Genomic DNA, 14,623 nt, shown 5'->3' with positions numbered 1-14,623 from the left:
ATGCTGCCTGAACTGGATGGCAAGTTGAAGAGGAAAAAGGAAGAGGCGACTAACTTCTGGAAGCATAATTGAGCGGGAAAGGGCATAGGAGATTTTAGAGGTTCTTCTTCACTGCGCTTAGAGACTCCCATTTAGAAATACATTAACAGAGTAAAGGTAGAATAGACAGCCTGAACATTACCAAATGTGTCCAAGCGGCTCATGCTGGATGATAAATTTGGCACATTTTTAGGCAATTTTGTCTAACTTTACACCACTTCTTGTTGGCTTAGGGGAACATTAATGCATCTCAACCCATGTCCCTTTCTTGCTAAGCCAGGCTTCTCCTCCTAACCTAGCAAGGCATGTAAAGTATCTATGATACTTTATAAACTTAAGCTATTTCAGACACAATTATGGCGCATTTTGAACAGTAAAAGTGCCCGAATGTGATTGCTCCTGACACAAACATAAACAAAATGTGATGACAGAAACAACGCATTTCTGGTGGGTGCACTAGGAGTTTTTTTCTAGAGGTGGAGATTTGCTTTAACTTTAATATTTATGTACCTTTTTGTAGCTTACAAATCCATTCAAATGGCATATCGCAGTGGAAGTTAAGCCAAGACATATACTGGTAGACTCCAGACAGTGCTACACATTTTTTCTGCTCATCGGAATTGTCAGGTCTGCCATATCGCCACTTTTCATAATTCAACTTATTTAAAAAAAGAAAAAAGAAATTAGTTACCGGACTACAACGCTTTGAAAACTGTACATACATGTACATACTTTCCTAAATCTAGTGCTAATACCATTGTTATTTGTTTTTATTGGAAATCCCTCCATGAACGGGTCATTTTTCATTTTTTAACTTTTGCTTTTTACTTTCTCTTCTTCCAAATGTCATAACTTCTTTTTCTTTTGCCATAGCTGTATGAGGGCATGTTGGTAATTTTTTTGTGGGACAAATTGTAATAGAGAAATAGAGCTGGAGTGACAGAGGCTTCAGATCTACCTTAGTCCTTCAGTTTAATTTTCATATCAATTCAAACTCTGATTTCTTAGTAATGGAGGAACGCACTGACCATGTAAATGTATTGTTGGAATTGTCATTGAAAGAGCTACATGTGACGCGCCCCTGGGCCTGTGTCGCGCTGCGTTGCGCACGCGGGAGCTTACCCGGAGCCGGATCTCTTTAGGGTTGTAGTCTCGTGGCGGTGATCCGGTCCGTGCCCAGGGAGTCAGACTAAGTGGCGCTGTATTAGCGGTAGATGTTGGACGACTACGCCACCCGTTGAGTACAGCTAAGGAGCTGCTGCTGCAGGGCAGACCGCTGAGGCCGGTGGTAGGATTGTGCAGCGTGATAGTATAACCCCCAACGGGAGGGGTATGGCCTCAGGGCAGCCGACGTGGATGATGGGGGTAGCAGGAACCACTCGGAGACGGTACGGTGTAGTTCAGGGTCTTTACTGGTGACAAAGATAGACCCTCCCGGAGTACTGGCTAGCGATTGGGGCCTGGTCAGTCCTTGAGCAGATGGGATCTCCCCTGGCCAGGCGGAGTTGTAGGCCTCCCAAACTAACGATACTCTTCCGGCTACCTTGCTAGAGGCGGGTATAAGTAGCCCACGTCCCTGAGTGTACCGTGTGGTGCTCACCCGTATGGCCGGTGACTCGGGGCCTTCTAGTAGCTTCCGCTCCACGACGGCGGTGCTGGTCCCACGCGTGTGACCGTGCCTTCGGGTTTCTGGGCCAGAGGACCTGCAATCCCCTGCCGGTCGGTTTCTGCTGCTGGATAGGAGTTAGTCCCCACAGCCTCGGACTCCGGGTCCGGTGATAACTTCTCAGTCAGGGCGAGCTCTGCAGCTGCCAGCCCCTGACTCCTTGTAGCACTGCTCCCACAGAGCTCCTGATGTTCTTTTCCTATATCTGCTTCTCTGTCTCTACTTCTTCTCTACTCTCCAACCCTGCCTCAGCCCTAGGTTTATATAGGGGAAGTTCTTCCCCACCCAGGACTGGGCAGGAGGTGTGGCATGCACAGGATCCCTGACCAAGAGACCTCCCACCTGCTCTCAGACATAACATTGCTGTTACTGTGGAAACCAGACCCCTGGGGTGCCACATTCCCCCCTAGTGAAATTTAGTACTCCGGGACTAAACATATTTTTAGAAAAACATAACAAGGTATAAACAATAATACAATAAGAAAAACACATAAGATGGTTACGGCGTGTCCGCAACCGGGTGCAGTCTTTGAAGAAAACAAAGGTGTCCATTTCACCAAAACAGGGAGACGTAACCAGGTAGGGGTCTGTCCTGCCCCGAGTCCTTAACAGTCTTTAGTCCATTCCTAGGTTACGCTCCAACCAATTGTACAAGGATTCCCGGTAAATCCACCAAGGACTCCTAAAAATAACTAGAAACACATAATTATACACAAGCAACAAGAAAAACAGGTAACCATAAATAAAACAACTTATACACTTCAAATCCTCCAACGTGCGGGTAACTGACCTCTCGTGGCCCTAGTGGACCTACGGAGCTGACTGTCTAGCCCCGAACTACAGGGTGTAGGAACTGTCAAGGGTAAACTGGGCAGCTGTCCATGGGCCCTTTGGCTCACTAGAGGCATGGCAGGTTCACTATAAGCAGAGGGTTGATCCTCCTGGTCTGCTGGTGTGGGATCTTCTGCCTCCTGGACCGGCTGTTCTTCCAGCTCTACCTGTTGCTCCGTAGGTGCTTGGGATGCTGGTTGGAGGAAGGTGAGTACAGGTACCACAACTGCGCCATTGTCTTGAGTCCAAGACCGAGGGAAGTCTCCGAGCACAGTACTAACCATATCTTCCCTTTCCTCTACGGGTCGAGGTTCTTCTTGTTCCTCTTCAGGGTTCCGTAGCTGTTCGGGACACTTCTTCAGGTGATCCCGGGATACAATGGTTGTGGTTTCCCCTCCGTCTTTACTGATGGTACAGACCTTTGGGTTGTCGTGGCTTGAGGGCAGTACGATGTACGGGTCCTTCTCCCACTGGTCGTCCAACTTGTGGAGCCGCCTTTTCCTCTTCAAGACCTGCTCTCCGGGTACCAGGGGAACAGCGGGAGCATACTGGTTGTAAGTTTTCTCTTGTCTTTCCCTAGCTTGACAGAGACTTCGCTCCACGCTCTCCTGTACTTTCCGGTACTGCTGCTGCCTCTCTGTGTCCCAGTCTGCTTCTGGTGAAGTGTCCTCGGGTGTCAGGACTCCCATCTCCAGGTCAACAGGTAGCTTACCAGGTCTTGCCCTCATCAGGTAAGCCGGGGTACAGTTGGTGGAACCTACCGGGATGTGGTTGTATAGGTCCACTAGGTCGGGCAGCCTCTCAGGCCACAGACTGCGTTCTTCCAGGGGCAATGTTTTCAGAAGATCTATCACCACCTGGTTCATTTTCTCACAAAGTCCATTAGTTTGCGGATGATAGGGTGTCGTCCTTATCTTCCGGCAGCCATACAGAGTGCAGAATTCTTGGAAGACCTCCGCTTCAAAGGCAGGTCCCTGGTCTGTCAACACTTGGTCCGGGTACCCGTGTGGACGGCAGAAATGCTGCTGGAAGGCTCTAGCTGCTGTTCGAGCTGTTAAGTCCTTGACGGGGACGACAACCAAGAACCGGGAGTAGTGATCCACGATGGTTAGTGCGTAGACGTAGCCACTTCTGCTTGGGGTCAGTTTTACATGATCCAAGGCTACCAGTTCCAACGGCTGCCGGGTGACGATGGACTGCAGGGGAGGCTTCTGGCTGGCACGGTCCTTCCTTCTTAGGTTGCACGGGCCACAGTCTCTGCACCACCTCTCGATGGTTCCCCTCAAGCCTACCCAGTGGAACCGCGCGCGCAGCAGGAACTCCAGCTTCTTCCATCCGAAGTGTCCAGCCCCGTCGTGGTATGCCTCCATCACCACGGCTGCGTCTCTTCGTGGCACCACTACTTGCCAGATTAGTTCATGCGTCCGGGAGTTAACCATTCGGCGGCACAACTTCCCCTTATAAAGGAACAGTCGACTCTTCTCAGCCCACAGTTGCTTGGCTTCCTCCGGAGCGTCTGGGTCAAGGCGAGCCTCTGGCCGAGTCAGCATCTCCTTCACCAGTCGGACGGCAGGGTCACTGTCTTGCGTTTCCGCCCAGTTGTAGTGAGGCAAGGGATTAAACGTAGCAGCTTGCTTACTCCTTACCCGGTGGGAATACTGGATAGTCCCATGACGGTGGAACGCGGGGAGTTCGACTTCTTCCAGTCCCTCTGGATCTTCTCCTACGTCCGGTAGGTTTGGCATCCTGGACAGGGCGTCCGCGTTGGTATTGGAGCGTCCTGCCCAGTATTTGATTGTGAACTCGTAGTTGGACAGACGGGCCATCCATCTCTGCTCTAGGGCACCGAGTCTTGCTGTGTCCAGGTGTGTCAACGGGTTGTTATCCGTGTACACGGTGAACCGGGAGGAAGCGAGGTAGTGCTTAAAGCGTTCGGTGACTGCCCACACCACTGCCAGGAACTCTAGCTTAAATGAGCTGTAATTCTCAGGGTTTCTCTCGGTGGATCGCAGTTTTCGGCTGGCGTAAGCGATTACTCGTTCTTTCCCCTGCTGGATCTGGGACAGCACGGCTCCTAGCCCGATGTTACTTGCGTCGGTGTAGAGGATAAAGGGCTGGCTGTAATCAGGGTACGCCAGGATTTCATCCCCCGTGAGGGCCATCTTCAGCTGGCGGAAGGACTCTTCTTCTAACTTCTCCCATCTGAAGGGTGGCTTCTGGTTCTTGGCCTTCCGGGACTGGCCTATCAGGAGGTCCTGCATAGGAGCTGCCTTTTTGGTGAAACCGGGGATGAATCTGCGGTAATAGCCTACCAACCCGAGGAACTGCCGCACTTCCTTTACACTGGAGGGACTTGGCCATTCCTTAATTGCGGTGATCTTATCAGGGTCGGGAGCCACTCCATCAGCGCTCACCACGTGTCCCAGGTACTGCACCTTTGGTTTCAGGAGGTGACACTTGGAGGGTTTCACCTTTAGGCCGTAGCTTGCCAGAGCTTCGAACACTTCCGCCAGGTGTTTCAGGTGGTCCTCATACGTCTTGGAATATACGATGACATCGTCCAGGTACAGCAGGACCGTCTCGAAGTTTCTGTGGCCCAGACAGCACTCCATTAATCGTTGGAAGGTTCCTGGTGCGTTGCAGAGTCCGAACGGCATGCAGGTAAACTCGCTAAGTCCCATCGGGGTGGTGAATGCGGTCTTCTCCCGGTCCGCCTCTGCTACAGGAACCTGCCAGTACCCACTAGTGAGATCCAAGGTAGAGAAGAAGTTAGCAGATCTTAAAGCAGCCAAAGACTCCTCTATCCTTGGTAAGGGGTACGCATCCTTGTGTGTGATACGGTTGATTTTCCGGTAATCTACACACATCCTCATGGTGTTGTCTTTCTTTTTGACTAAGACTAGTGGAGCTGCCCAGGGGCTACAGCTATCCCTGATCACCCCAGCCTCCTTCATGTCTCTAAGCATCCCCTTGGCGTGTTGGTAGTGTGCAGGGGGTACGGGTCGATACCTCTCTTTTATGGGAGGATGGTCTCCCGTGGGGATGTGGTGTTCTACCCCCTTGACTCGCCCGAAGTCTAACGGGTGTTTACTAAACACTCTCTCGTACTCTTGAACCACCCGATAGACTCCCTGTTTCTGGTGTGAGGGAGTGGAGTCAGTACCCAAATGTAGTTGCTGACACCAGTCCTCCATTGTTTTCTGAGAGCCGTTACCTTCCTCCGGGGAAGATGGAGGCAAGGGTTCTACGGACTGTATGGAATCTTGATTGATGGTATACAATTTGGCTAGCGTGGCATACCGGGGCAGGTACACTTCCCTCTTCCCGATATTTATTATGCGAACGGGCACCCTCCCATGGCGTACATTGACCACCCCCCGTGCTGTCAAAATGGTGGGCCTACTGTCTGAGTAAACTGGTTCTACCATTGCCTGGTAATCTCTACCTCTCAGACCAATAGCTGCCCGGCACCAAATCATCATTTCACTTTTCGGGGGCATGGCAATAGGGAAAGGGTCACACATTCGCACGCTACCAATCTCACCACCGGAGAGTTCTAGCTGTTGCCGTCGCATCAGTGCCCGGATCTCTTTCTGGAGCACTCGCTGCTGGCCGGAGCTGGCGTTCTTGGCAACCTGCTGTAAAAGGAAAATCACCTCTGCAAGACAATTTTCAATTACATTAGTTCCTAGAGTTATCTTTGGGTGACTCTCGTGTTTGTCAATGTCTACAATGATCAGTCCCTGTGCTGCCAGTTCGACTCTACCAATTTTAATGGTCACCTCTTTAAATCCAATCTGTGGCACGGGCTGACCATTGCTGGCGATGATACTCAAGTCGTCGTCAGGGTAGCGGGTGATATCCGAGTCATTCCAGTACTGCTTGAAGAGCACGTACGGGATGGTGGTGACCTGTGACCCGGTGTCCAGTAGGGCACTCATAGGAATGCCATCCAGTACCACGGGTAAGACTGGACGTCCTCCCACATATTTGTCGCGCCAGTTCGATGGGCCTGGTGATCTTTTTCCTGGGGGTTGGCCCTCTACCCCAGGTTGTGCCAGTTTAAAGGACAGTACCTTGCCATATGTCCGGGTTGATTGCAGCGGCGGCAGATGGGTCGTCCGTCCTCGTTGTATCAGTCGCTGGGTCTTCTTCTGGCCGGTGGGGTCCTCCTTGGTCGACGCCACGGGATGTCCTCCGGTCCGGATGCCAGCTGGATCTTCCCTGGAGTGGAAACCTGTAAAGACTGCACAGTTCGGGTTAGCGCAGCAACGCTTTTAGCTAGCTCTTGGACCTGATGGTGCAGGTCTGGAGCCGGGTCATTGTTCAAAGCCTGCGCACCAGCTCCCACAGGCCCTGCCGACAAGGGCGCCGCCTCCTGGTGGTAAGTGGTAGTGGGGCGTCTGGGGGTCACAACGCCACCTGGTGCCGGTTCTCGAAGCACCCGGATGGCTCTGTCCTTGAACTGTGCAAATCCCAGATGAGGGTCCTGTAAGGCCATTGCCCGCAACTGGGTTCGGTGGGCATTGCAATATAAACCCTCTATAAATTGTTCAGTCAACAGCCTATCCTCGTCTCCCACGCCGTCAGGGTCGGTCTGCTTAATGGCTCTCAGGGCCTCTTGTAGGTTCAGGGCATAGTCCCTTATACTCTCATGTGCCCGCTGTTTGCACCCGTAGAATCTAAGCTTGATCTCGGCTGAGGTGCGGGTATCAAAGGTGTCCCTCAGCCGGGTTAGTATCCCTGCGACAGTCCTCCCCCCAGGTGGCCAGGACTTTACCTCCCTTTGGGCTGCCCCGGTTAATTGGGCCACCAGGATGCTCACTTTTTGCTCCTCTGTGAGGGGGTACACCTGGAAGAGGCTATCCAGCTTTTCTCTAAAGTTATGCAGGGTATGTGACTCCCCTGAGTACTGGGGTAGCCAGGCTGCCCCCGGGATATAGGGCATGGTGAAAGGCATGACCGCAACAGCGGTGGCGCTGGCGGGGGTTGAAGCGGTGAAGCTCTCCTCCGTATCCGACATCCTTCTCCCCCCTAGTGGACCGTGGCCTACCTTGCGATGATCCTCTTCAGTAGGCCGCGGCTCCGCAGTGGATCGTCAGGGTTGAGGACCTTCCGTCGCGCTCCTGTGACGTCGGCGTCTGCTGGGCTCCTTCCAGGACCTTACGCAACGTCCGGACGTGAGGCGGGGCTTCAGTTCTCGTGCGCTTTCGGAGTCCACGCCCCTCTTCTTCCCGCGCGGCGTCCTCAAGATGGCGTCCAATGGCGGGAAAACTCCACGTATGGCGGGAAGAAGGCCGAAGATGGCGCCGGATGGCGGGAAAATTCCACCGATGGCGGGAAGGAAGCGGAAGATGGCGCCGGATGGCGGGAATCTTCACCACAGGTAAGTTTGAACAGTCTTTTTCAGGCACGCAGTACCCGGTGGTTGCGGGCACGAAATCCTGCCGACTACGCCAAAAGTTGACGGGCCTTGGGCCTGTGTCGCGCTGCGTTGTGCACGCGGGAGCTTACCCGGAGCCGGATCTCTTTAGGGTTGTAGTCTCGTGGCGGTGATCCGGTCCGTGCCCAGGGAGTCAGACTAAGTGGCGCTGTATTAGCGGTAGATGTTGGACGACTACGCCACCCGTTGAGTACAGCTAAGGAGCTGCTGCTGCAGGGCAGACCGCTGAGGCCGGTGGTAGGATTGTGCAGCGTGATAGTATAACCCCCAACGGGAGGGGTATGGCCTCAGGGCAGCCGACGTGGATGATGGGGGTAGCAGGAACCACTCGGAGACGGTACGGTGTAGTTCAGGGTCTTTACTGGTGACAAAGATAGACCCTCCCGGAGTACTGGCTAGCGATTGGGGCCTGGTCAGTCCTTGAGCAGATGGGATCTCCCCTGGCCAGGCGGAGTTGTAGGCCTCCCAAACTAACGATACTCTTCCGGCTACCTTGCTAGAGGCGGGTATAAGTAGCCCACGTCCCTGAGTGTACCGTGTGGTGCTCACCCGTATGGCCGGTGACTCGGGGCCTTCTAGTAGCTTCCGCTCCACGACGGCGGTGCTGGTCCCACGCGTGTGACCGTGCCTTCGGGTTTCTGGGCCAGAGGACCTGCAATCCCCTGCCGGTCGGTTTCTGCTGCTGGATAGGAGTTAGTCCCCACAGCCTCGGACTCTGGGTCCGGTGATAACTTCTCAGTCAGGGCGAGCTCTGCAGCTGCCAGCCCCTGACTCCTTGTAGCACTGCTCCCACAGAGCTCCTGATGTTCTTTTCCTATATCTGCTTCTCTGTCTCTACTTCTTCTCTACTCTCCAACCCTGCCTCAGCCCTAGGTTTATATAGGGGAAGTTCTTCCCCTCCCAGGACTGGGCAGGAGGTGTGGCATGCACAGGATCCCTGACCAAGAGACCTCCCACCTGCTCTCAGACATAACATTGCTGTTACTGTGGAAACCAGACCCCTGGGGTGCCACACATGCACATATAAATAGTTGTGGTTAAATGGATATGACTTATTTAACCCCTTAACGACATGCACCATATATATACTGATCTGCGGGAGCTGCGTTCCCACAAAGAGCAGTATATTTATGGCACAATGATCGCGTGGGCTTGCAGTGAGTGGCGCCATAATCGAGTGCGGGTGTCAGCTCTATATGAGAGCTGACACCCTGCTGCCATGCCCACGATCGGTGATAGCACCAATCCCGGACATTTAACCTCTGTGATGCTGCGATCGCATTTTGCTGATGGTCTCCATGGTGACCCTGGGCCAAAAAATGGCCGTGGGGTCCTTCAGGGGAGGTGGCCTGTTAGCGCCTGCTTAGAGCAGAAGCTGACACACCTCCTCCTTGCATGTCTTATGCAGATCTCATGCCCTGCAGTGCAGAACCATTGCAGAGTATCAGATCAGCAATCAGTCAGTGTAAAGATGTAAAAAAAAAGTTAATAAAAATTGTAAAAATATTTAAAAAAAATCACAAAATAAAGAACAAAAAAAAAGAGAAAAAATATTAATCCAGTAAATACATTTATGTGAAAACAAAAATAAACCCAAAAAATACCCATATTTGGTATTGCCGTGTCCAAAACAACTTGACCTATCAAACTGTCCCACTACTTAATCCCTTCAGTGAACACCGTTAACAAAATAAGTAAAAAATGAGACAAAAAACAATGCTTTATCATACAAAAAGTGGAATAAAGCGCAAACAAAAATACCAATGTAAATAAAAATGGTACCACTGAGAACGTCATCTTGTCCTGCAAAAAACAAGCTGCCATACAGCTCCATCAGCTTAAAAATAAAAAACTTATAGCGATACAAAATAATTATTTTTTCTATAAAAAAAAAAAAAAAACATAAAAAAAACAATATAAATGTGTTACTGCTGTAAACGTACTGACCTGAAGAATAACGCTGCCTTATCAATTTTAACACATGTGGAAAAATAAGCCCCAAAAAACAATTTCTGTATTGCTGGTTATTGTTCATTCTGCCTCCCAAAAATCAGAATAGAAAGCGATCAAAAAATGTTATGTGCCCGAAAATCGTACCAATAAAAAAGTCAACTCATTCCACTAAAAACAAGCCCTTATACTGTTTATACTGGGTTTCCATGTAAATATCTGAAATACGTGATTCAGACGGAACCCCCAGCGGAAGATTCCCTATAGTGAGGCAGATGGAGACATTGTGGATGCCATCTGGCCTATGATCCAGAGGTGTCTGTCTTTTTAGGCGTGCATAAAAACGTGGTCAACCTCAGTTTTGTGCACTTTTGAAAAGAAGGATGGCATTGAACTGAGGCCAGACGGAGTCCAGAGTAACTCTGTTGCCTAATGAATGGATCCCTGGGGGATTTCATATGAATCACGTCACTCGGAGATTTAGATGTAAACCCCGATATAAGTGCTCAGCGTAGAGCCCTGGATAAATGTAATCCCAAATGTTATGTAAAATTTTCCCAACAAAAGCTGCTACTCAATCCACAAAAAAAGCAAGTCCCCAATCAGGTCCGTCAACTGTTACTGGAAATATAGGGGCTTCCACGTTACTGCTAGCACAAAGGCTCTGGAAAAGCTAAATTGCTTCTCGCACCCCAAAAGAACTCCAGCAAATTCTCCCTCCCTTCTGAACCCCAGTGTGCCTAAATCACATTCATTGTCCACATGTATGGCATTTCTGTAGGGATGATAGCCCGCCTAATTTACGGGTGCATGTCTCCAGAAGCACGAACTGGGCATAATGTACTGGTCACTACAACGTACTGGTCACTACAATGGCAGATTGCAATTTTCACTCAGCAACATCCACAGCTGCTTGTTTCTGGAAAACACCCATAAAGTCAAAATCGTCACTACACCTGTAGATAAAATTCCCAATGGGGTATAATTTCCAAAATGGGGTCACTTGAGGGGGATTCTGTTCTTATTGCACATAGGGGCTCTGTATATGGAGTCTGCAAACTATTCTAGGAAAATCTGTGCCCCAGGAGGCAAATAGCCCTCTGTCCTTCCTGAGTCTCGTGTGGCTAATCAGTACTGTAAAGCCACATATGGGGTATTTCTACCTTCAGCAGAAGTTGCAGCACAAATTTTGGTGTCATTTTTACCCATTTCCCAGTGTGAAAATGAAAAATCTGGGGCTAAAACAAAATTTTTGTGGTAAAAGTGTAATTATTTTTTCTTCACTGTCCAATGGTATAAAATTCTGTGACGCACCTGTGGTGTCAATATCATCACTGCACCCATAGATGAATTCATTGAGAGGTGTAGTTTGTAAAATATGGTCATCTGTCGGGAGTTCTGCTGTTCTGACCCCTCAGGAGATCTACCAATGTGACATGGCACCCTCAAACCCGTCCAGCAAAATCTAAATTCCAATATGGTGCTTCTTCCCTTCTGAGCTTTGCACTGTGCCTCAAAAGTAGTTTTTGACCACATATGGGTTATATACGAACTGAGGAGAAATTGCACAACAAATTGTATGGCGCAATTTCTCAGGAAACCCTTATAAAAATGCAAAATTTGGGGCTAAAAGAACATTTTTTGAGGGAAAAGTTAGATTTTTTTATTTTCATGGCTCAACATTATACCTCGGGGTTCCAGCTGCTCCCCACATTTCTATATAAGTTCCCTGAGGGGTCTATTTTCCAAAATTGGGTGACTTATGAGAGGTTTCCACTGTTTAGGCACATCAGAGACTCTCCAAACGCAACATGGCGTCCACTAATTATGCCAGCAATTGTTAAATTCAAAAAGTCAAATGACGCTCATTCCCTTCCTAGCCCTGCCGTGCGCCCAAACAGCGGTTTTCCCCTACATACGGGGTATCAGCGTGTTCAGGAGAATTTGCACAACAAAGTTTGGGGTCCATTTTCTCCTGTTACCTTTGTGAAAGTAAAACAATTGGGTCTAAAGTAACATTTTTGCGAAAAAATATATATTTTTTTCCTTCCACATTCCATTAATTCCTATGAAACACCTGAGGGGATGATAAACTTCCTGAAGGTGGTTTTGAGCCCCTCAAAGTCACTTCAAATATGATGTGGGCCCTAAAAAAATAGTTTTGCAAATTTTGTTGGAAAAATGAGAAATCGATGGTCAAATTTAACCCTTATAGCTTCCTAACACAAAATTATGCTTAAAAAATTGTGCTGATGTAAAGCAGACATGTGGAAAATGTTGTTTATTAACTATTTTGCGTGACATATCTCTATGATTTAAGGGAATAAAAATTAAAATTTTCATACTGGCAAAATTGTGAACCTTTTTGCCAAATTTCTGTTTTTTTTCACAAATAAACACAAGTCATATCGAACAAATTGTACCACTATCATAAAGTACAATATGTTGTATAAAAATTGTGTGTGTTTTACTGCGTTTCCATATGTAATCCGCACATGACTTTATCAATTACACTTTAGCATAGCTCAGTATCCAGAAATTTCATGACATGCCAAAAAGAAAGAAAAAACACAGCTGAAAAAATGCAATAGAAAAGGCATGTAAATAAAAAAAAATTCAAAAATATAACAAAATGCAAGTAACTGTAATTAGCTGATTGCTGCAGAAATGCTGCAGGAAATCTGCAACATCAAATTGCATAAAATGCTCATCGCTGGAAATTAGAATTAAATTACTTGTACTCCTTACAATTCAGGGTCGGACGCATCATTAATGCAACCTGTACAGGAGGACCCACTTCTGCAAAGCAGGTGGAATTGTGCATTATTATGAGCAATGAGCCCATATACTGTTCTGACAGAGGGGCCCCTTTCTGTCTGTGTCCACCCCTGTTACTATAAGAAGGATAATTATTTTCAATGCACAAAAGTGAATACTTACAGGAGATCCATCAGACCAAGTGAATCCTTCATCCACATTACTGTGCATTAGACCAATCCAGAAGGTTCCATAGTAGATGTTCTTTTTGCTTGTGAAAAATGTAATACATTATTTCCAAAGCATTCAGGTATAGGCTATATGGTACTTTATAACATAGTAAGAGCAGAAAGGAAATTGACCTTTAATCATTAACAAAATCTTAATTGTAAAATAAAAAGATACATTGTACCCCTGTACTAATATACTGTAGATATTTAGCACCAAGATTAGACTAAATTTCACAATACCTCCTAAGAGTAAAAATGCAAGACATACAGAGTTTCTGCATGGCTCTTACTGTATGTCTGCATGCATATATCCATGAAAGCATAAGGACTAGTGATGAGCGAGCATGCTCGCTACTGCTCGGCGCTCGCCCGAGCATCTCACTGCTCAACATGCTCGGCGAGTATTTCTAGGTTGCTCAGGCGGGAACTCGGGTCCCCTCCCTGCATGTTTGGCTCTCTTTAGAAAGCCAATGAACATGCAGGGATAGCCTGCCATGCACTGTAATGCCGTAGCCATGTTGGTTGTTGGCATTACAGTGATTGGCTGGCTTCACAGCGTCATCAGGTCTATATCAGACCTGGCGCCGCCGTGCTCGTCACAGTCTACCTCGGAATCAGGCAGTGTAGGGAGAGCTGCTGCTGTGTCAGGAAGAGATTTGATCGTGTATTAGGTAGTGTAGGGAGAAAAACCATACATTACACATATCCATCTTAACAAACAGTCCTTCTGAGGACTAATCCATCTGCAGAGATATCAGGCAGGCAGGGTGTATAGGTTGGCAGTGTATATATCAGACTGCAGTGCATATAGCACAAGAGGCTCCATTCCAATTCTGCCTTCTGCTGCTGTTTGTATAGAAATATCTAGGGCCCAGGTCTCAGGGGCCAGGAATATTTTTCTTTGGATCTTAATCCTCATTATTTTCTTAAAAAGCAATCCAGAGAACACCGTTTTTCTGCGCCATTTGCTTGTTTTGGGAGAGGTGCTGCTGAGTCAGGGACAGATTTGCTTGTGTATTAGGTAGTGTAGGGAGAAAAAACGTACATTACACATATCCATCTTAACAAACAATCCTTCTGAGGTCTAATCCATCTGCAGAGATATCAGGCAGGCTGGGTGTATAGGCAGGCAGTGTATATAGCAGACTGCAGTGCATATAGCACAAGAGGCTCCATTCCAATTCTGCCTTCTGCTGCTGTAAGATATTTCTATAGAAAGGCCCAGGTCTCAGGGGCCAGGAATACTTTTTTTGGATCTTAATCCTCATTATTTGCTTAAAAAGCAATCCAGAGAACACCTTTTTTCTGTGCCATTTGCTTGTTGGCACTGTAGAATACAGCCAGGTCCTTTCCATATTACAGCGCTAGAAATCCAGCTACTTAAAACTGTGTTTTCTCTGTCAAACGGATCACATATACGTTGTCAGAAAATACTGCCATTTCTGGCCTACATTAAAAAATTTCCTTTAGTGTGTCATTGAAGCAATTCACCGCAGTTTACTGTTCAAACTACTTACCTACAGGCCAGGTATTTAAAACTCTGTTTTCTCTGTCAAACGGATCACATATAAGTTCGCTCCAAGCTCAATCATTTGTAGTGAGCGTGGAAGATACTGTCCTCCATTTAAAATGGGCAAGGCACGTGGCAAGGTACGGGGAACTGGACGTGATGGTAATGGTGCATGCAGAGGCCGAGGACAAGGCCGT

The 14,623-nt window shown here is 48.3% G+C and overlaps 1 protein-coding gene across 1 annotated transcript in view; it reads right to left on the bottom strand.

Moving 5' to 3' along the window:
- The window catches only part of LOC141264614 (macrophage mannose receptor 1-like), a 203,872-nt gene that overhangs the window by 46,296 nt on the left and 142,953 nt on the right, over positions 1–14,623 (bottom strand). Inside the window, exons 14-15 of the mRNA XM_073676893.1 lie at positions 12,870–12,957; positions 550–697 (exon numbers count right to left, since the gene is read on the bottom strand). Of these exons, the coding sequence (XP_073532994.1) occupies positions 550–697; positions 12,870–12,957 (236 nt within the window). The remainder of the gene's footprint in view (positions 1–549; positions 698–12,869; positions 12,958–14,623) is intronic.

This window comes from Phyllobates terribilis, unplaced genomic scaffold (assembly GCF_046119375.1).
Source record: "Phyllobates terribilis strain yellow unplaced genomic scaffold, ASM4611937v1 Scaffold_4__5_contigs__length_816908805, whole genome shotgun sequence".
Lineage (NCBI taxonomy): Eukaryota > Metazoa > Chordata > Amphibia > Anura > Dendrobatidae > Phyllobates > Phyllobates terribilis.
Note: the sequence above shows the minus strand (reverse complement) of the source record. Positions and strands in the feature narration are given on the sequence as shown.